Source organism: Mixophyes fleayi, chromosome 7, assembly GCF_038048845.1.
Source record: "Mixophyes fleayi isolate aMixFle1 chromosome 7, aMixFle1.hap1, whole genome shotgun sequence".
Taxonomy (NCBI): domain Eukaryota; kingdom Metazoa; phylum Chordata; class Amphibia; order Anura; family Limnodynastidae; genus Mixophyes; species Mixophyes fleayi.
The window spans coordinates 145,228,691-145,252,360 of NC_134408.1; the positions used below are offsets into that span (position 1 = coordinate 145,228,691).

Here is a 23,670-nt window from a genome sequence, read left to right on the forward strand (position 1 = left end):
TTATAGTGACACTGTCTGTAGTACTGAATTACATCATGTTATTATAGTGACGCTGTCTGTAGTTCTGAATTACATCATGTTATTATAGTGACGCTGTCTGTAGTACTGAATTACATCATGTTATTATAGTTACTCTGTCTGTAGTACTGAATTACATCATGTTATTATAGTGACACTGTCTGTAGTACTGAATTACATCATGTTATTATAGTGACTCTGTCTGTAGTACTGAATTACATCATGTTATTATAGTGACTCTGTCTGTAGTACTGAATTACATCATGTTATTATAGTGACTCTGTCTGTAGTGCTGAATTACATCATGTTATTATAGTGACTCTGTCTGTAGTACTGAATTACATCATGTTATTATAGTGACGCTGTCTGTAGTACTGAATTACATCATGTTATTATAGTGACGCTGTCTGTAGTACTGAATTACATCATGCTATTATAGTGATGCTGTAGTACTGAATTACATCATGTTATTATAGTGACACTGTCTGTAGTGCTGAATTACATCATGTTATTATAGTGACTCTGTCTGTAGTGCTGAATTACATCATGTTATTATAGTGATGCTGTAGTACTGAATTACATCATGTTATTATAGTGACGCTGTCTGTAGTACTGAATTACATCATGTTATTATAGTGACTCTGTCTGTAGTGCTGAATTACATCATGTTATTATAGTGACGCTGTCTGTAGTACTGAATTACATCATGTTATTATAGTGACGCTGTCTGTAGTACTGAATTACATCATGTTATTATAGTGACACTGTCTGTAGTACTGAATTACATCATGTTATTATAGTGACACTGTCTGTAGTACTGAATTACATCATGTTATTATAGTGACACTGTCTGTAGTACTGAATTACATCATGTTATTATAGTGACACTGTCTGTAGTGTGTATTTCTTGCTATTGTTGGATAGTTTTGAGTTATATGATGTTTTGATGTCTCTGTTTCCCGGGCTCGGTGCACTGTGCTAAATTACATACAACCTGGATTTCCTTATTATATTATTTATCTGCACATTCTCCCACCTGGATTAAGTCCCTTTTCCCTTGAACAAGAGGTTTCTTTTGAAATCCATCTTCTGAGAACAGGTCGTGTTTTATCAATGTCATCTGCTCCTTTGCTCAATAGAGCAACTGTCTGGTAAAATTAAACTGTTTAATACGTTGAAAGATGATATTTTTAAGCAAAACTAATCAGAATTCCGCCCTCTGAGTATATGTGAAAGTGTCTGATCCTTTACTGGTCTTTGGAAGATTCCGAGTAAATTAGATCTCTCATCACTTGGATAAGACTTCCCGGATGCAGATTTCCTTTACGTATATTATATAAACCCACCCTTAGATATAAGCTCAGAGACCTTCCTTCACCGTGATGTCAATGTTGTATTTTCTGGTGAAAGCTGCACCACTCTCAGTGTGAGCGATATACTCTCCATTTATTCAGGGTCTTAGATGCTGATGGACCACAGTTTTCCTATTAATCACCAAATGTTCTGTTTTGGGAAACAGAGATCAATACGGCTACAACCCTGTGGTCAGCAGGGGAGGTATTAGTAGTTTAATTCCTCTGCTAATGATATAATTGTTAATTATAATCTTATTCATGGGAGGCAGCATTAGGAGAGAGTTATAGGGGGAGATTTTCAATTAGATGCTCGTTGCCCTTTGTGACGCTCTCAGTTCGTCCTTGAACCAAACTTATCCTATGGCCGGAAAAAATAACCACAATCTCCCTGTTCAGCCACAACAGTAACCAGAGCTTCACAAATAGACTAACAGAGCTAAGTACACAATCCTGATGCCGTTTGTCTTGTCCTGAGCACTCTGGGCCTAATTAACAAGCATGTTTAAGTGCATGTTATGTGACAGCTTTATGTACTGTCTGCCGGGAACATTTATCTCGGTGCCCTGATGTCTGTGTACATGTAACAACGGCTGCAATCTATTGGCAGTTTGTGTTGTGTTTCTTGTTAATTGTAACCTGAAATGATATCTAGCTTTGTGCTAGCGAACGCCAAAAATGACGTTATATGTTCTGCAAATTAGTAATTTGCATCTGTACCTCCAAAAATCATTTAAAGTATAATATTTTTTATTTTAAACAATATATGTGCAACACGTATAGTTTTTTTCATGTTAAATTTACACTAATATATATATATACACCACATTTATAGGGCCATTTGTATTATATGTAACATAATTTGAATTTGATATAATTACATGCACATACAGTATATAATGTCTATATGAATATTATATTATTATTATTATTATTATTATTATTATTATATAAGGCAGTAACATCTCTGCAGTACTTTGCTGAGTAAGTAACACACATTACATACAATTACACACTTTTAGCTTTTACACCAAATGAAGACAAAATAGGAAAGAGATCTCTGCACAAAAAAGCTTACAATCTAATACAAGATATGGATACATGATCATCAAAGAATCTATTGTGACACTGAACCATACTTGCCAACTCTCCCGGAATGTCCGGGAGACTCCCGAAATTCGGGTCGGTCTCACGGACTCCCGGGAGAGCAGGCAAGTCTCCCGCATCCCGCAGCTGCCTTCCCAAAATGACGCGATTCACAGTGTCATTTTGGCGGGGTCAAAATGCCCCGTTTGGCCACGCCCCACACCCTCCCGCCCTCCAGTCACGCCCCTCTCCCGGACAGAACTTGCCGAAAGTAGGCAAGTATGTGCTGAACACAAACAGGACCGGAGCCATATTGATAGTTCACAGATCCTCAGGCATATTGAAGTTTTCTGGACCAAAATATTTTATTCTTTGTGATTAAATCATGCCCCATGGTAGTTATCCCATGGCCCTTTGCCTCTGCAACAATGATGCCTATCTGTCCACAGACAGGACGGCTGATTGGTGTCCGCTCCTCCCCTTCCTGTTGTCATTTCCTTCCTCAAGTCTGTGACTCCAGCATGTAAATCAGGGTGATTATAATATTCGGAATCTAATGCTCTATTATTGTGAAGCTGCCCCCTGCTACTGACTTTCAGGAGACCGATTAAATATTATAATTCATTATTTTTAACAACCAGAAATCTAAAAAAAAACCTTTATTTAATGTAACGATGCCACTTTATCTTCCCGTGAACAGGCGCGGGCTGGCAATTTCAGCCCGGGGGGCGCACAGGCGGCCGCATCCCCTGTGCGATGACGCAGCCGCGTCCCCTGTCATGGGATGCGGCCGCCGGAAAAAAACTGCGATTTTAAATCTGGGGGGCGGCCGGCCGGCCCTAACATCGGTAATTCTGGGTGGCCCAGCCCGCCCCTGCCTGTGAAGACAACAGAACTTTTTCCCAATTTACTAAAATCTCATGTGGATGTCTCCTATGTTTCCCATAAAAAAAAATGAATGAAATAAGGTACATATTTGGCAATTCCATCATCATCATCATCTATTTATATAGCGCCACTAATTCCACAGCGCTGTACAGAGAACTCACTCACATCAGTCCCTGCCCCATTGGAGCTTACAGTCTAAATTCCCCAACACACACACACACACACAGACACACAGACACGACTAAGATCAATTTCATAGCAGCCAATTAACCTACCAGTATGTTTTTGGAGTGTGGAAGGAAACCGGAGCACCCGGAGGAAACCCACGCAAACACAGGGAGAACATACAAACTCCTCACAGATAAGGCCATGGTCGGGAATTGAACTCATGACCCCAGTGCTGTGAGGCAGAAGTGCTAACCACTGAGCCACCGTGCTGCCCAAGGGTACCTTGGGCCTTGGGCAGTAATGAAGACATTTATCACAACATTCTTCACCTCTGCTATGCCTGATCCGATAACCAGCACACTGTACTCAGGGGAGGGCCTGGGGGCCAAGGCTCAACTCAGCAGCCTACTTGGAACATTTTAGGAGAATAAAAATGCAGGTGGCCCAGTGACCCAGCCCAAGGTAGCCCAATACGGGACTGGCCCGGGGAACAGATGACCCCCTGCCCCCCAGCCCAGCCTGCCCCTGTCTATACTCCATAAAGCCGCCCTACCCCATGTATTTTTACACACCCAAAAGCAATTTTAAACACTAAAGCTCTCAATTAATAGAAACCCATTGAATCCAGCATTACCCCTCCCCCATTACTGTAACACAATCCTGCAAAGTGATGAGCACATTAAATGCATATGATAAATGATGATTAATGTTCCCTGTAGGGGGTATACAGCACATGTTCTGTTCAGAGACTAGATGCACAATATGCAATTCTCTGAGCTCCTCTGGTGCAGACGGTGTTTGGTATCTGTGTATGGAAAACATCACAAGGCAGAGTATTGTATCCTAGTTCAACATACAGCGCAGGGCTTCAGTATATAGTTGAACACGGTAGAAGATTGCATAGATTCTGTTGTGTCATTTACATGGTCTGCGCCCCATAGAGTAGATGTCGGCTTCCTCTGACCCTGCAGCTGTGGGTATTCTGCATTCCAGGATGCCCTGGCAGTCTGTGGGCATGCTGGGACTTATAGTTCCATACGAACTGGAGAGCTATAGGCTGCCTAAACTTATCTTGGCGACTGTGGGTTTGGCAGTATAACTTGTATTGTATTGTATCTCTAATAACTACACCTGAAGTGCATAATTTTATGTATATATTGAGAAGAAGGTGACATTTTTTAAAGCAGTATATATAGTGAGTTTTTATTAAAGAATAGTGTTTGTTTACACAACCAATACTCTCCTTCTTATCCTGTGTAAAGCTTGTGAGCAGGGCCATTGTACCGCTCTGTCTGTCTGTAATACTCAGCATTGTTTTATTACTGTGTTTTTTCCTAATTGTACAGTGCTATGTAATATGCAGGCGCTATATAGATAAATGATTATTATTAATAACATTTATCACTTACAATAAGGTTGTAACACTTGTCTTGATTTGTAAGTTCTTTCGCTTCACAAAGATTCAAAAAGTAATTATTAGTTAAACTTGTGAGGATAATCAGTACTGGGGGGTAAATGTATCATATCGTGATTTTTGCAAATCGCCGATATCCGACTACTTTGCATGGTAAATTGAAAGCGGCAATGGCTTTAAATGCAAAACTTGCCTTTAAAGCCATTGCTGCTTTAAATTTACCATGCAAAGTCGCCAGATAGCGGCGATTTGCAAAAATCACTATATGATACATTTACCCCCAGAAGGGTTATAAAGACGTTTGACCCTTCTGCTACCAGACCTTGGCTTTGTGAGTGATCTTTGGTTTTCCTCTGTCTCTCATCAACAATGTTTTCTCCGATGATCTATTACATAGCGGTGTAAGTTACTGTGTAAACCACACACAGAGTCTGGCTGTCCTCTGTTGCAGAGAGTGGCTGCAGGTCAGTGCTAGGGGCCTTACAGGAAACTCTCCTATGTCTTAAATCCTGTGAGAACGCCCGCTGTCACAGGATGATGGCAAATCAGGTATCGGGGCTATTTTGCAACACTTTAATGCCACCGATATCACAGTTTTGATCGATACCGCTGTCCCCCTAGTCCTATAGGGATCTTGAAACAGGCTAATTGATCAAACTGCTAAGAGCTTATCTCTTCGCAGTTTGTCCCCAGTTTCTAATACCATCTGAGGACGGCGTTGGAAGCTGTGATCTATGCAAGAAACTCCGCCGCTCAGTCTTGGATAGAATTGGCACATGCTCAATGTGATCAGCAAGAGACGAAAGGTGTAACATAATATTATTACACAGCACTTCCCCATACACAGAGTCTGTGCCGCGGGAGGAAGTTAGGTTCATGTTCTAGAATACTGCAGAACTGTTCAACAATCTCCCAATATCTGAGACTGTGTCTTCTTTTCCCTCCCGCGGTTCTGGCACAAATCTGCTGGCGAGATGAACCAGGGGAGGGCTGGCAAATTTTAGCCCGTGGGGCAAGACTTGACTCGGCAGCCTATTTTAAAGGGAAAAATTGTCTGTGGCCCAGTGATCAAGCCCAAGGTAGCCCACTATGGGACCGGCCCAAGGGGCAGATGCCCCCCAGCCCAGCCTGCCCCTGAGGTGGACGCATAAAACAGAGGTGGGAGCCGGGGGTCCCAGATTCCAGCATGCAGCAGCCCTCAAAGTTACCCGTCTGCTGATGTATCCCTTATTGACTCCTGTCCTTCCTCCTGTGCTCCAGTCAGACATGAGATATACTAGGCCCCATGCTAGTATCCTACATGAGCCAGGTCTACTGATTGACCATATATCATATAGGTAGACCGCGGTACTATGCAGCTTGTTATAAGGATTGAATGCACAAACTGTGTTGTTGTTTTAAATTAAATTGCCTTATTAGCAAACATTATTAAACAGAACGGCTATTACTTTACTGATGTCCCTTGTGCTAGTGGTGAAATGGTTACATTTCTTCTCTTTTAGCTAGTGGAATCCAGGTCTATTCTACCCCTTGTCCTGGTACCTGCAGGCATAGTTTGGGTTTAATCAACATTGTGTCACACTGCCATCAAGTGGTTATTTGAAGAACTGCACCCTAAAAGATGCCGTTTGTCTCTGCAATTATAAGAGACTTGCTAAGACATATAGAAAATGTTCTAAGAAAGAAAATTGTCCAGTCACTGTCTGTACTTTAACAGATAATGGAAACAAGTAGTTAATTTTTGGGGGATCTATACAAAGGTATGGACACTGTTTCCTTTTGTTCTTAAAATATACCAAAACATACCGCTTGTAAATTCACCTTCTTATTACCTCCTCCTTATTATGTTCAGTGATCCTGTTCTATATATGTAACATTCTCCTCCTCATTACCTTAACAGTGCTCTTCACAGTGATGGTTATGTCTGTGAGTGATATCCTGCTCATTATCTTATATAGAGGTGCTCCTTATATTGATTATAGCTTCATGATCATGTATTTGTGTATGGTATTGATGCGCCTGAATATTTTGCTTGACAGTGCTCCTCACAGTAACTGAAGGAAGATGTTTTCAGTGATCATATCTGTGTTTAAGATATTTTCCATCTCTTTACCTTGTGTGGCAGTGCTCCTCACAGTGACTGACATTTTCAGATATGAGCCATGAGAGTAAAATCCATTGTTCAGTTTTAATCTGACATTCCACTGCAACTCAATGTCAAGTTTTACCTCCTGACTCATTATAGACAGCTGAAGCTCCTCCCACATCTCTAGAACTGTGTACTAATAGGTCAAGGAGCTGAGAATGCAGTCATCTGAGTTGCTGTGATATCACCGGCCCTGGTATTAATCCACCAATCAACACACTGCTTTTCTGCAAAGCAAGTCTATAAAGCTCTCAGTCACTCTCTGTCTGCTGTGTTAGAGAAGCATAGCCCTCCTGTCATGGCAGCCTGCTGGAAAGAAGAAAATATGGCTAGAGCTGAGCTAAATTGGTAAAACTGTTCCTCATATTGCAAAATTCCTCATGTCTGACCAGCAGAATTTGACTTTAAATGTTCCCAACCACACCGCAGAGTGGAGAGAATTTATCTTACCTTTAATGACGGATATCTTTAGTTAGATGTAACCAAGCCACTTGTTTCAGGCATATCAGTCAGCTCAGCATTACACAGCCTTTCATGTATATTAAAGTCAATTAGTGGCTTTAATTGCTCTTTAAATTCCCGCTGTCCTTTAACTTTCTTTCCATACACTGCATGAGTCGCGCTTCCGATCAGTTTGAGAAGCTGCAGGATGCAGGAAGTATATGTTGCCATTGATGGATTTTATTGGTTCACATTAATCTGGGCACCACTGACTGTCTGTCCTACAAAGTAACCTATGAAAGGGCTCATTCAGTAGACAGTGACTAAGGAACACTTGTATCACGTGATAAGAAGTATTCAACGAGTCTGTTTCTCAAGAGCAACTGAATTTCCCATTAACATTGACTTCAAATTAGCGCAGAGAGCAATGGTTCTCTATGTGTGAGGTCAGAGCAGTCATTGGTGATATAATGGCCCATGTACTAACATTAAATTTAGGTGCACAATTTGCACTGATGTACATCAACCAATCAGAAACTCGCTTTCATTGTCTAATTGGTGCTAAAAGCAAATTGCTGTTATTTGGTGCAAATTTGCTCCTAAGTGCGATGTTAGTAATTGAGCCCTATAGCGTAACCCCAGGGAATGTGGTGCTCGGGCCTCCAGCAGTGAACAGGTTAATACTGCATTCCCCACATACTGCAGGACGCTGCATTCTCCTGCAAGGATCTTCTCTGCCACATCAACGTGTTCATTATGCAGCCAGCATTGTCCTGGACGATCAATATTTCATAATTAACACTTCACATTAAAGGATCGTTAGCATTAGACTCAACACAGCATGTGTATCATGTGCTCTGCAGCTGTAACTGAGACTGTCTTGAAATTGGAGGAAGAGCGGATGGAGATTTGCTTTATTACACTGTCCATATGGTGGCCCTTGGGCTAGTTGTGGCCCTTCAGGGCATTCTTGGGGCCCTCAGCTCACATGACTATAGGCAATGCCACCAGAGCCGGATTAAAGGAATGGAGGCCCCTGGGCTAATGGGGCTTCCATTCCCCCCCATGAGCCCCCCCCCTGTGAGCCGCACCCCACCCCCCCAGACCTCTCAACTGTCCCACTGAAATCAGGACAGTTGAGAGGTATGCTACTCTTCTTGACCTCCGGGAGACTCCCTAATTAATATGAGACCTCTTGGACCCCCAAGAGAGAAGACAGTTCTCCCAGAGAACACGTACTTGCTGCAAAGTAGGCGGGGACATTATGCAAATTGTATCATCAAGCCCCACCCACTTCCTCTGTTTCGACCTTGCCTCCCGGGAAGCGAGGCAGTAACAGTAGGAAGGTATGTGCAGAGTGATCCTACGTCTATCATAGCGTTACCCAGAATAGTGATACGGCCACAAAGCGGCTGCCTAACCTGTGTGCAGGCGACAAATTCACTTTATAGCGGATTAGACGCATACTATGAAAGCCCTCGTCCTGCCCCTTGTAAAGGGCGTGTAGTCAGACATGAAAACATTTTGTGTTATATATTCCATTCACTCCATTCCATTGACGATCATTGAGCAGCAATAAAATGCAGACATGGCGGCAAAAATGGGCTTTATCCTGCGCCATCACGCACATCTGTTAGCGAGTCAAGATGGCGGTGCCGGCATTGTGCCACATTGGGATCCCTCTCATTTCATTTTGCATGAGCAGATCTCTACATGTGAATAGGCAAACCGAGGGGGCGATTCCTAGTGCCTGGAAAACCCCCTCCCCAGCCCGGAGTACTGTATGCTTGAGGTGGCTGGACCCTGCTCCGGGACCAGCCACTTTGCAGATTGTGTGCAGATCGTTTCTGTCTGCACTGTTCACAGCCATCTCTCCCCAACATGTGAAAGCAGCAAGAACAGGTAGGAGAGAGCAGGACAGTCTGTCAGCTGTTCTGACACACTCAGTCAGGACTTTGTCCTGATTGTAGGGACAGTTAGGAGGTATCTCCCGCTTCACACGGCTCTGCTCAAAAAGGGAGAGCTGTGTGCCCCTAACAGTAGTGCATGCAAAACGCTTACAAAATTTTCTATAGATGGTATTTGGTCCCCTCTCGTCTCCACTCTATCTTTCCGACTGCTAGTGACAGATGTTGGAGAGGGTGTGGTTTGCGGGGTACCCTGCTGCACGTTTGGTGGTGTTGCCCTAAATTGCGACCTTATTGGCAACAAATTCATAATCTCATCAAGGATATTACACTGGTTAAAATGCCCGAGTCCCCCCTATACTCGCTTCTTCCTAGAGGGCTCCCGGGCATTAGTCGCTCCACGCAAAAACTTATTAATCATATATTAAATGCCTCTAAATGTTTAATTGCCGCTCTATGGAAAAACACCTCTCCCCCCTCACTCTCAGCCACTATCAACAAAGTTTGGGTTTGGTCAGTTTATAGGATGGAAAGCTTTACAGCTCTTCTCAAAGACAAACCAGTGAACTTCAAAAACACTTGGTCTTCCTGGACGAATCACTATGATGCTGAAACTCCCTTGACAACCGGTTGACAAATCTCTGTTGGTTTGGATAGGTATCCCTGTCAGGTTTAAGAAGGATCATTGCGCATATAAGTTCTGGAAAATTCTGATTTAATTCGTTCTTCATATAGCCACACGGGTCAATGCCTCTCTACCCTACAATCTGAGGCATAATACAATGAGTAGAATATTCTCCTGTTCCCCTCCCCATTCCCATAACCTCCCTTTCCTTCCCCTATTGTTCGTCTCCTCCCTCCCTCTGAAAAAAAAAAAAAAAAAACATTTTTCTGGCCACGCCCACTGGCGGTGTGACATAGAAACCCCTCTGCAAATCCTGCGTTTGCCCCTGATGAGATTTAATGGGTGGAACTGTGAGTTTTGCAGGGTGTCACCAGATTGGCAGGGGGCTGCAGAATCGTCACACCCACACAGAGAGACTAGGGGCTAGATTTACTAAGCTGCGGGTTTGAAAAAGTGGGGATATTTCCTATAGCAACCAATCAGATTCTAGTTGCCATTTTGTAGAAAGCACTAAATAAATGAAAGCTAGAATCTGATTGGTTGCTATAGGCAACATCCCCACTTTTTCAAACCCGCAGCTTTGTAAATCTAGCCCTCGATCAGCTCCAATCTCACAGACCCTCATGAGTTACTCAGGACACGGATGACTCTATGGAGCAGTATTAGGAGAGAAATGTTAAACTTGTAATGAATGAAGGTAGTGGTTTACGAGTGATGGAAAGTCACATTTTTATTTTATTTTTGCATCGACAGTCTGCAAGGAGCTGCGTGTCCACATATTCTGTGATTAGTGAAGACTCCTTACACTGTCTGCTGATTGGGCGCTGATTATGTCTATCATTGGGGGATCTACTGTGCTATATATATTCAGAGCAATGAGTTTTATTATTACAGTTCATATTAAAAAAAAGGTACAAATAAGGTTAAAAAAAACCATTCTATATATTACTGGTCACAGGACAGTTGAATGATTCAAGTCACTAACCTGAAATATGAATCAGACTTACACTGAAATATGGAAATATGTAGTGAGTAACTGCAGCTATTGCCTGAGTAAACAGAACTGCTCAGCCAAAAGGCAGTTAGTACAGGACTGTTCCCCCACCTGTACAACCTATCAAAAGATATCCCTGTTTCAGCAATTTGGTGATATTGTGTAACTGATTCAGGGGCTGATCTACCTGTAATAAAACAAGGATAGCATGAAAACCTGCACAGCTACTGAGAACTAACATCTAGAACTCATGACTTAGCTAATAAAAAGATACCATGCCCATAATTCAAATTATGGATGGAAAACCCCACCCTGAATGTGTTTTGATTGGGTGTTTGGATCACTTTACAGAATGACAAGTAGTCTGCTGTGTTTCACGTTACAGAGGTTTGCACTCTCATGTTACTTTAATTTATTGGCATGTACACGTCTTACTGCGACTTTTACTAAATGCACCAATTTTTTTCTTCTTCTAACTTTCTTTCTGTGATTTTTAGTCCCGTGTTTATATCATCAGGTAGAGTTGTTGGGTTTTGTTTTGCTTCCCTGTGATAAGACCAAGCTCTGCTCAAACAGAATTGTATTCAGACGTCAGCTTTGTGCCATATCTCAGGGCAACAGGAAAACAAGCCCTGTCCGATGATCTAAATACCAGGCAAAAAGATAACCAAAAAGATTAAGCAATGTATTCTGCAAAATTTGCAGGAAGGGACGTACAGAGCAATAAAATAAAAGATATCTGAAGGTGGACTCCCCCTTTTAGCCTGCCCGGTGGGCTCTTGCAATGACTGGGTTAATGTGATGAACCTTTTTTCCTTTCCTTCTTCCTGTTCTTCCATTGATATCCAGGCAGCTGAATCACCCTGTGTATCCCTCACCCAGCGATGCACAGCAGCCGGCAGGTAACACACTCTCCATATTAATCGCACAGAGTCCAGCAGTCCGTGTCTGGGAGTCTAAACCTGGATGTCTATTGACACATTTATCATCGGTTCTAAAACAATCACAGAGATCTGTTACCTCCCTACAGATACAATAACCTCTATTATCAGAACATATTGATCTGTATGCATATAACGTAGCTCGGTTCAGTAGCAGCGCTCCCTCCATGACTTGGCTCCCACCAGCAACAAGCCAGCAGTTAGCAATTTTTCCATATTAACGTTCGTACACTTGACTGTATTCCAAATGAGAATTCCGCCTAATTTGCTGTTTCTGTTATTATATTTCACCAAATTAAATATAGATTTTGTATCTGAGCTTTCAGGAGAACTTAGCAGCTTCTTCCGTTAGACACTTCCAATTCTGGGAGGAGGAATTTTAACCGCAAAGCTGATTACATTTTGCAATATCACTAATGCTCTATGTAGTAAGAGAGGCAGGATTTGGTAATGGGTGACATGAAAAAGGGCTACGAACCAGCTTTCAAAGATCTATTTTCTTTTATTAGTTCACACATCATAGGCAGCAAATCAGACATAACAGGTAACATTGATTCTCAACGCGTTTCACATTCACTGCCAGAATTACCCGCAGGTCCATTCTAAATGGGAGCCTTCTGATACAGGGTATAACACAACGATAACTAAGCTACATAATAACTTTCTACATACCCAGAACCATTACAAATGAAGGCACTTTGGCACATCCAGTGGAATTCTGGGTAAATAGCTACCTTTCGTTATTCAAACAATAAAGCATATTCCCAGATCAAGGATTTGTGTTACAGACAAACCACATAAAAATGTATTCTGGGCAGTTAACTGCAAAAATATACTAAATAACTTTGCTTTGTGGATTATTTCTCAGCTTTTAAGGCATGTCTTATATCAGACAAATGTTTATTTGTTACACTGGTTAACAGTTGTTTCTAGAAAGCAGCTTTGCGTCCTATCTTTGGGCGATGGAAAAAAACTATTCTGCCTGATTATACAAAGGCATGGCTGGAGAGCAGAGAAGAACATCACAAAGGTAAAGCAAAGTGTTGGGCATATGTTGCAAGAGACAAAACCAATAACTAATAAGCGGGATCATATGCTACTAATGCGGACCTGAACGTATCTTGCAGCTTTATTAGTTAACTTATTAGTTAATTTGCGGCTGCGGTTTTGAGGTGCAGTTGTGGCCTCATCTGAACCTCTCTTGGAAATCTGAGCTCTCCAACAATGTTCTTCAGGAAGTTTTAAGCCATAAGTTTGTCCTTTAGTTTTGTATAAAGCGTCTAGCTGATCATTGTCATCTCTGCTTCCATATACAACCCGATAACTGGGCCAGTTACACTTGTTTGTCCTTCAGGCAGAAAAGCTGTCGGTCTCATTATGATGGTAATAAAAACACAGGAACGTCTCTTTGACTTTGGCTCACACATCGGATTTGGTGCAGTGCTCTCTCAGATACAGCATCCTCAGAAAGTGACTTTATAGATGATAAGAGCCCAGATCCCTGGAGAATGGGACGTATTTTCAACATAATGGAACAGATTGAAAGCTGGAGAACGTCCACCTGTTTTAATGACCTCCCTCCCCTAACGAGCTGGGGTGTCAGAGGTTCTGATAGGGGCCCCCTAGTTCCTGAGCGGTCTCAGAACGCGTTGTGTTTGGATGTAATCAGACCCCGCGCAGCGCGGTCTCTGTATGGAGACTGCGCTGTAATGCAGCGCTGTGATTATTGCCTGGTGACTAATCCAAAATTTCAGTGATCACCACAGTTCTGCTCACTGGATAAAGGGGATTTTTTGGTAAAAATAATAAATTTAGGTGGATTTAGTCTTTAAAATATACCTTGTAATCTTCATATAGTGGCAGACATTTTTTTTTGCCTCAAACAACATTCATGAGTGTGATCTACTAGGAACAAGAGGCATCACTGAGGCACTGAGGCATTTCTTGCAGGCAGGGTTCATAACTGAGGCATAAAGCAGTACGTATTGCTGTGATGATGTCACTGGTTCCTAGTAAATATATCTGGCAACAGTCCCTATTGTAAAATTGGGACAAATTAGGCCTAGTTCCCGATCCACTAAACCAAACCTCCCAACATTTACCTTGCCGAAATTGAGACAGGGCCTCTCCTCCACCCGAAAGAGAGGAGGGTCTGCGTCATGCTGGGGGCATGTCCACATCAAAATGGGTGTTCCCGTGCCCCCAGGGGTGTGACTGGTGCACACAGCAGCGCCCAACATGGTGGGCAGAGAACTTTATACAAGACAGGACTAATATGCCCACTTGCGGGACCAGCCCATCAAAATTAGGACAGTTGGGAGCATGACTAAATCATATCCAGTTCTGCCCAAATTACGCCCATTTCTACAAACCACACTCATTTTGGGTGAGACCACACCCATTTCCTAAAAAACACTTGCTGGACAGTCCCCTCAAATTGTGATTGTCCGACCCTAATCGGGATAGTTGGGAGCATGACTAAATTATTGCCAGTTCTGCCAAATTATGGCCATTTCCGATAAACCACACCCACTTGGGGTGAGACCACGCCCATTTCCTACAGACCACACCCACTTGGGTTGAGACCACACCCATTTTCTACAAACCACTTGCGGAACAGTCCCCTCAAATCGTGACTGTCTAGCTGAAATCGGGATAATTGGGAGAATGACTAAATCATGCCTAGTTCTGCCCAAAATACGCCCATTTCCTACAAGCCACGCCCATTAAAATGGGAACTGTTGGCAGAGCACATTGAGAGGCTGCTTTCCCAAGAAAATTGGTCCAGCCCACAAGTCTACACTGCTCCCAGCCGCAGCAATGATACGGGGTGTATTAATATTTGAAAAGCAGCTCTGCGAGCACACGGTGGTTTCTGTAGAAGTTTAATGATGTGTCTCATACACAGAAGGTCTTTAATGACATTTAACCTCTTCCACTTTGAAATGTACCAAACACACGGGAAATTATATCTCCTCATTAAATATTAACAGTCACTTTCATTACAGCCTGTGGAAGCTGTTCCATGTAGATGTTTCAAGTAATGTAATGTCTGTACAATCGTCAAAGCAGGAGCAAGACCTTGTTATCATGATGACTGTACATCGATAAAACTGAGGTTGGATTTGTTACTGACACTGACAGTCAATGGGTTCCGAGTGTTGACGGATTTGTTTTTCAGATATGACTTCATAAAACTAGTTTAGCCTTTTCTGAGACAGCACTGTTTACAGAAACCGTGAGTTCTGTTTTTTTAGTAACGACCGTGAGATCATCATCAACATCATCAACATTTATTTATATAGCGCCAGCAAATTCCTCTAGCGCTTTACAATTGGTATTAACTACTGTGCCATCAATAGAGGAGGACACGGGAATTAGGGCAAAGGAGGGCATTTTGGAAAAAGTATATATGTTTAGAACACTTGGGAATTTTTAATCATATCCGCCAACTTTGAGGACAATGAGTCGCAAACTGCGCCAGATGCCATGATCGTGTCATCGTGCCGCAGGGGGAGGAGCCAAAATGACACGAAAGGCCTGGGAAAACTACCCATAATTTGCGAGTCCCCAGACAATCCAGGAGAGTAGGCAAATATGTTTTTGATAGAGATCCGTTTCAAAAAGAATCTATTGATCAGGGGCCAATAAACTTGAAATACTCACTGTTCATGATGTCAAGTTCACACTTTTGCGCAGTGCGCCTTTGCTGACTTTCCCACCTCTTCACGTACCTAAGCGCAGTTCTAGTTAGTAGCAACGTCTCTGAGAACATAGAATAGGTGTGCGTCTCGCGCAAAATCAAGGTGTTTTCGGTGTGCCACGGGTGAACTTCTTAACTGACCTCCGTCGTGTACTGGCTGAGATTAGGCGGTAGATTATTTCCCGCTGACGCCAGAGGACAGGAGCCCCACATTGTGAGCAGCAGCCTAAAATAACAGCAGCGGAGGAGAACATAGGCCGACGCGCTAAATATCTGCAGCTCATTCTGCACTGGTCATCGCAGAGTTAAGTTTGTTATGCTGAACGTGGAATTTTTCAGGACACTCAAATAATCAATATCACAGGCTCACACTTCATACCAATAAGATTATTGCTAAGAATGTGACAGATCTTCAGTTGCTTAATTAGAAGTCTGAGGATGCAGAACCGAAGCCCCAAATTTTACAAATATAAGCGCTTCATCTGGAGAGGAGAACTCAGCTCTGCAGAACAGGACGCAGAATTTGCAGACTATTTCACGTTGTATTTCCTTGTAAGAATGCCTGTGACTCACAGACTATTGCACATTGTGGCACTGATTCATCTTCAGACATAACCTGCACGCAACTTGCGTTTAATAAGCGAGCCCAAAACTTTAGTGTATTTCCGACTATATTCAAATACAAGCAGATCTCAATATATGTTTCCATTAGAATCTGGGTATAAGTACGTTGCCTAAACGTTACTTGTCATATGTAGACAGACAGAATGCACTGCAGGGCATGCACATATGTATATGCGATATAAAGGTACATCAGAACCTGTACACAAAAAATAAATATATTATCAAATAAAATCTTAATACTAAAATTCGTAATACAAATATTAGCAAAAAAAATATTTTATTAACAGTAAATACATGAATCGGGTTGGGTACCATATGGCCATGGTGAATCTGCCGACAGTCACATTCTCAACACCAAAATGTTAACAGAGTGTCATCAGATTCATTGATAGGCTTAAAATTTTAAAATGTTGACATTCACAGGCAAACCAAGGGTAGGGGGGGGGGGGGGGGTACTAGTGCCCGAAACCCCCCCTCCAAGCCTGGGCCACTGTATAATTGAGGTGGCTGGACCCTGCCCCCGCTTCACACAGCTCTGTTTGAAAAGGGAGAGCTGCGTGCACCTAACAGTAGTCCACGCAGCATTACCCATGTATATTATAGCGATAGGAAGAGTTGGAGAGCAGCCAAGCACTGTCTAAAATTATAGCCACGCACCCATGCATGCTGGTCACGCCCACTGGTGGCGTGGTGTGGAAACCCCCCCTCTGCAAATCCTGCGTTTGCCCCTGACATTGTGACTGTTGACAGCAGTAATGTCGATAGTCACAAAGTCAACATACCAAGAGCAATGCCAGCAGCAGCCACCAAACCCACCGGCATTACAACCGCCGGACCCACCGGCAATACTGTGAGCAATGTCGACAAGTTATCTCTATGTAAAAACAGCTGATTTAAGGCAGATAGTGTTTCCTTGTTTACTATAAAACATCAGCAGAAAGAAGAATAAAAGAGACATTGTTACGGAGATGAGGCCATAGTGTATATTCTGCTGTGTTACCGGCGTTCTCTCCCTCAGTCTGTTCTACATAAGATGATGAGTGAAGGCTCCATCTCCAGTGGTTATAGGTGTCCTATGGGGTCACCAGAGTCCTCTGTATCACAGTCCCTGAAACTACTGACAGGACCACAACACAATATTATTATAATCATCCAGTGTTTCTATAGCACCAACGTTTATGTAGTGTTGTATGAGCACTACCAGGTACACAGGCATTACATCATTTTTTTTTTTTTTTGCAATTGAAGCCCAAGATTTTGTGCTTCAATCATCTGGTGCAGTGACTGTGCTGGGGGCTTGGGACCCTTCCCTACAGGGAAAGGCCCCATTTCTCCCCATCCCCCTAGAACTATAAGGTCCCATAGCGGGATAAGCCTCAGACCTCACTTTCCCAAAGCTGAAGGAGAGGGGGTCCTTTAACAGCTCTGACACAGGAGCCATATGGCAGCTTAGGGAGCAAGGGTCTTCAGGCACTCCTCTGGCTCGGGGAAGCTTCATTCTCCCCGAGGTCAGCTAAAGTTTATCTCAGGCTCCTCGGTCTTAAAAAAAAAATGTGCTTCCATAACTCATTTGCGTTCACGCTTGCAGCTGCAACACGGATGCGGTTTATTCCATTTCACTTGAAAATGTCCATTGATCTCTATGCCTTTGTCTCACATCTGTCCCTTATCTGCCACCTCTCCGTCCTCCTCTCTGTTATGACTTATGATTAATTGTGTTTGCATGCCATGCAATTTGTTCTACTAATTGCATCTATGCACTTATTATCCTGCTTCTCTGTACCCATCGTATCTGTATGTACTTATGTCATTTTGTTGTATATTCTAACCCCCTATGTACATCCTTGTGGCACCTTATTAATAAAGGATGATAATAATAATGATAATATGGGAGTGCATTGTGTACATACACAGTAAGAGTTTACATAAATGATTAAAACAGCGTTGTATTCTATCTCTCCCATTGCTTTATAGGGCCCATTTCTTCATATAGCTCATTCATTCCAGTAGAGTTATGCACTACATGTTGAAGCGCCATTCAAATGAATGGACTATACAAATGAATTTGCCATTAAAGAAGCTGCACAGCCCTGGTCATTGTTTGAAGAGCGATTCCATTCTGTATTGGTAATCTTCACCTCCAACCAATCACATCCTTGCTAGCTTGGGAAATGGCTTGTGATTGGCTGAGTGGCTACGAGGAAGTCGCAGTGAGTTGATATCACCCTCATTCAGCGTTGTGACTCTGAGTGGAGCAGTATGCGCCATCCTAATGTTTTATTTATTTTTGTTTCCATTTGATTACAAAAATATCTCACCTGGATTACCCTTTGGATTAAAAGTAGATCTGGTTTTGGCTTCCCTTTCGGATAACAATTAGAGAATATTTCTATTGGAATTAAAACTTTCAAGAACTCCCATTGGATCATACTGAAGCAATAAACTGATGTTTCCTACTAGATTGGTATAATGGGCAGGGGTTTTAGGGACACCCTGGTACTCTAAACTTCCACTCCAGTGATCCCGATTTATTTCTACAACCCCTGGGCTGCCAACTCCGCTGGGCACGGAGACAGTGCTCTATCCGGTGTGTAGATGACATAAAGATGGTCTTTCTCGGCTCGGGAGAGCTCTGGAATAGAAGATGCATCAGACCTACAAACACAGACTGGTGCTACAGAGCTTTGTGACTCCTTACAAATAAACAATGATGATGATGTTGTCATTGGGACATCACAAAATAGCTTTTATGGCCTGTGTGCCTAGATATACAGAACCACCCATGTGTCTGCACGTCAAGATCCCTATTATGGGATGGGATGGGCAGCCCTGGTTGGAAGAGTTGTTCCCGGATGCTAGTGGCTAGGTTCCAGATGTGCATCAACAAACACCAGGGGGTAAATGTATCAAGCTGAGAGTTTTCCAGCGGGTTTGAAAAGTGGAGATGTTGCCTATAGCAACCGATCAGATTCTAGTTATCATTTTGTAGAATGTACTAAATAAATGATAGCTAGAAACTGATTGGTTTTTCAAACCCGCCGGAAAACTCTCAGCTTGATACATTTACCCCCAGATCGGTAAAGACAAGATTTGGTTTTAGAGAACAAGGTATATTATATAGAATGAAATGAAGGCCTAGAGATTGCATAGATTTGAAAATTTACCTGACTTTACTGGATTATTATTATTACCATTTATTTATATATTGCCACTAATTCTGCAGCGCTGTACAGAGAACTCACTCACATCCCATTGGGGCTGACAGTCTAAATTCCCTAACAGACACACACAGACAGATTAAGGTCAATTTGATAGCAACCAATTAACCTACCAATATGTTTTTTTTTGGAGTGTGGGAGGAAACCCACGCAAACACGGGGAGAACATACAAACTCCTCACAGATAAGGCCATGGTCGGGAATTGAACTCATGACCCCAGTGCTGTAAGGCAGAAGTACTAACCACTGAGCCACCGCGCTGCCCAATTGGATTAGAGAGGTTTATCGACCAGCTAGCGGGCCAGAAAAGTCTGACGTTAGCAACACAAAATCCCCAGAAGAACCATTTCCTCCATCTACACTAATAGTAGTCACAATGTCCCCATATTGTCGTGAGATAAACTCTGATGAAAATAGGGTGAAGCGAGCAGTATTCTGGGAATAAATCAGGAAAGTTACAATGAAGGAGGTGGGGTCTACTAGGCGGTGCTGTGTGATGACGGTTGGGCTGTTCAAGGTGATGTTCATGGTCCTCCAGGTTCACCTCGTTACAACATTTATTCTTTCCACTAGATAGTTACGTTTGACTGACTAGGTGTGTGGGCAAGTCCATCATATTTTAGAGTGTGCCACAAAACACCAGAGCACATGACTATGGCAACGCTGGTGCATTAGTGAGTAGACGTAGGGGCATTTGTGGAAATGTGGACGGGCCGGAGTCATTAAGGAGAGCAAAGTATAAAAAATTAGTAACTTTGCACCTGGGCAAAACCATGTTGCATTGGAGGGGGGGGGGGTAGATTTAAAATGTGGGGACAGATTTATAGTAGGGGTAGGGCATGTCCTAGATCAATGTTAAACTTCAGTGTAAAAATAAAACTATCAAGTATTTGCGTGCTAGTTGAAAAAACAGCCAGTATTTAACTTATGTGCAAAATAATAAACTAGTTTGCACCCCTTGCTTGTAACATGGTTTGTCCCAGCAAACATTTACTCCTTTTTTTTCCTTACTTTCCTTAATGACTCAGAACCACTGAGTTCTAAATTCTAGATGTGTCATCATGGGTCAGTGACAATATCCAAAGAAATTAATATAAATCTAATACATGCGGAGTGTCACCTTAGTGGCAGATGTTGGATGCTGACCAGGATGCAAACTATTCTGGAGTTTGTATGTTCTCCATGTGGGGTTCCCCTGGTTTCATCTAATAGACCTGATGTGTGCTCGTGTTGGGAAAATTAGTTTGCAACCTATGTTGAAGAAATAACTTGAATAGAATTCACTGATTGTGCAGCTTTGCAGAGTACGTCTGTGTTATATAATGAATGAGAATAATAAATGCCACCACACCAGGTAAACTTTTATATTAAATACTTTTGCAAATTTTCCGTGTGGTCATTACAACACTTCGGGAAGTGCTTGGAGCTCACCCAACTCCACTCTCTCCTGGGACATGTGGAGACAACGAGCTGAGAAGAGTCAGACTCAGAACATAAACTGAAGATCTGGAAGGTGAAGCAGCACCAGGAGTGTTGAGTTATCGTCAGAATCCTGTCTGTATTCTCTCTGTTCCATTGTCATTGCTGCATTCCTCATTGTATTATATCCAACTTGTGTCCAGCAGAGAAGGCAGCTGGTTGTGTCCTGCACTGAACTCATCTCTGCAGATTAGTCCTTTGCCTCCTTGATGGAGAAAGACTCAGACACTGGCGTAAGATGCAAATTCCTGAGAACCACCAAACTCCATGGACTGAGTCACCTACAGTCCTCGTTCCCCAGACTCCATCGGTTTTTCTGGATGGCAGCTTTCAACGTCTCTGTCTTTTTCCTGATCTCCTACTCATTGGAACATTTATCCTACCTGTTGTCTCATCCAACCAGCACTAATGTGAAGATGATCTGGGCTAGACAGCTGAGGTTTCCCGCAGTCACCATCTGTAGAGCCTTGCAACAGAATTGGGTGGCTTATTACCCTTCAACGTTTGGGCTTGACCCTCAAGTCCTACTTAATGAACAAGACCTTCCTGTTTTATGCAATCAGACAGTGAACCACTTGGACAGCATGCTGGTTCAATGCAACTTCCGTGGGAAAAAATGCTGTAGCCAAGACTTCACCCCCGTGAGTCCAACACCACTAGCCATAGGGGTCTTTCTATCTTTCATCTGCCAATTTATTCTGCCGACTTCTAGTTTATTTCCAATGCAGTTTTGTGGCTAATGTCAGAAATGAACAACATTGGGAGTTTCCAAGCACTATAGTCATAGGATATGTTTTACTGCTTTGGAATGAAACTTCTAAGAGGCAAGAAGAATGGTCATTAAATTATTTTTTCAAATCTATCCATGTCTCACTATGCAAAATAGAGCTACATTGTTTCAATATCAGGGGGAGAAAAATCACCATGACATAACATAATAACTATTTTCCCCATTTATTTTTATATTGTATTATTTATTTATGAAGTAAGATACACATGCTAAAGTACAGAGGGGAAAGCTGCACAGTATTGAAGGGAGAGCTTTGATAGACTAAAACCTATATTTATGTGTCCCCCCTACTGGTAAGGTAGGCAGCCCATGGCTCTCCAGTACTGTGGAACTACATCTCCCAGCATGCTATCTGGGTAGCTGGACATGCTTGTCCGTGTAGTTCCACAACAGCTGGAAAGTTGTATGTTGCCTCCCCCCAGCCTTAGTCTATATTTCTCTATGGGCAGCACGGTGGGTCAGTGGTTAGCACTTCTGCCTTACAGCACTGAGGTCATGAGTTCAATTCCCTACCATGGCCTGATCTGTGTGGAGTTTGTATGTTCTCCCCGTGTTTGCCTGGGTTTCCTCCGGGTGCTCCGGTTTCCTCCCACACTCCAAAAACATACAGGTAGGTTAATTGGCTGCTATCAAATGGACCCTAGTCTGTGTCTGTGTGTGTGTGTGTGTGTGTGTGTGTGTGTATGTATATTAGGGAATTTAGACTGTAAGCTCCAATGAGGCAGGGACTGATGTGAGCGAGTTCTCTGTACAGCGCTGCGGAATCAGTGGTGCTATATAAATAAATGGTGATGATGATTTCTCATGAGTCTGATCTCTAGGTGTCACCTAAATGTATAAATCATGTTTCCTTCACACAGTGCTGTGCCTGGTACACTGCCAGTACATTGTTATCCTTTATATAATGCAGACATATCACACAGTGCTGTGCCTGGTACACTGCCAGTACATTGTTATCCTTTATATAATGCAGACATATCACACAGTGCTGTGCCTGGTACACTGCCAGTACATTGTTATCCTTTATATAATGCAGACATATTACACAGTGCTGAACATTGACGGGATCATGGCACACACAAATAACATGCAATGACTTGAAACAGAAGGGAACGATGGCCCTGAGCAAAAGAGCTGACAATCTAACAGGTGCGGGGAACTCATAATACATATGGTGGCGGTATAACAGATGTAGCAGGAGATGGGGAAGTGCGGGTGCTTATTGTCCAGCCACCAATAATACAGCAGCCATTAGTGACCGGCGTCTCTGGCAACAGGGTTGTAATAACGAGACACAGTGTGAGGTGGAGACATAAGAGATGAGTATTACTCTGTAGTACTGTATAGTATTATCTGTAGTACATTAACACTGGACCTACCAACTCTTACCCCTAAATCCCTCTCCAGAACAGACGTACAGATAACTCTGAATGGATAAACTCCTCAACCGGCTTCCAAAAGTGTCTGTTTGGCTGCTGACTATATTACAGCGCTGTACATGCAGTACTTATTATGTTACATTGTATCTGTGTCTATGTATCCTGTCTGTAGTGTGCTGACGGTGTCCTCCTCTTCTTCACAGGTGTACACCAGGTACGGGAAATGTTACACCTTCAACGCTGACAAGAACAACCCAAAAGTGACCCGTCAGGGTGGGATGGGGAACGGGCTGGAGATAATGCTGGACATTCAGCAGGAGGAATACCTGCCCATCTGGAGGGAAACCAGTACGTAGTAATTACCCTGCAGTATACACAGCACTATACAAAGTTCTCCTGTAGTATACACAACGCTAGACAAAGTCCCCCTGTAGTATACACAACACTATACAAAGTCCCCCTGTAGTATACACACTATACAAAGTTCCCCTGTATTA

At 42.7% G+C, this 23,670-nt stretch overlaps 1 protein-coding gene across 1 annotated transcript in view; it reads left to right on the forward strand.

Moving 5' to 3' along the window:
• ASIC4 (acid sensing ion channel subunit family member 4) overlaps positions 1 to 23,670 on the forward strand; it is a 216,858-nt gene that overhangs the window by 183,273 nt on the left and 9,915 nt on the right. Inside the window, exon 2 of the mRNA XM_075181019.1 lies at positions 23,377 to 23,521. Within this exon, the coding sequence (XP_075037120.1) occupies positions 23,377 to 23,521 (145 nt within the window). The remainder of the gene's footprint in view (positions 1 to 23,376; positions 23,522 to 23,670) is intronic.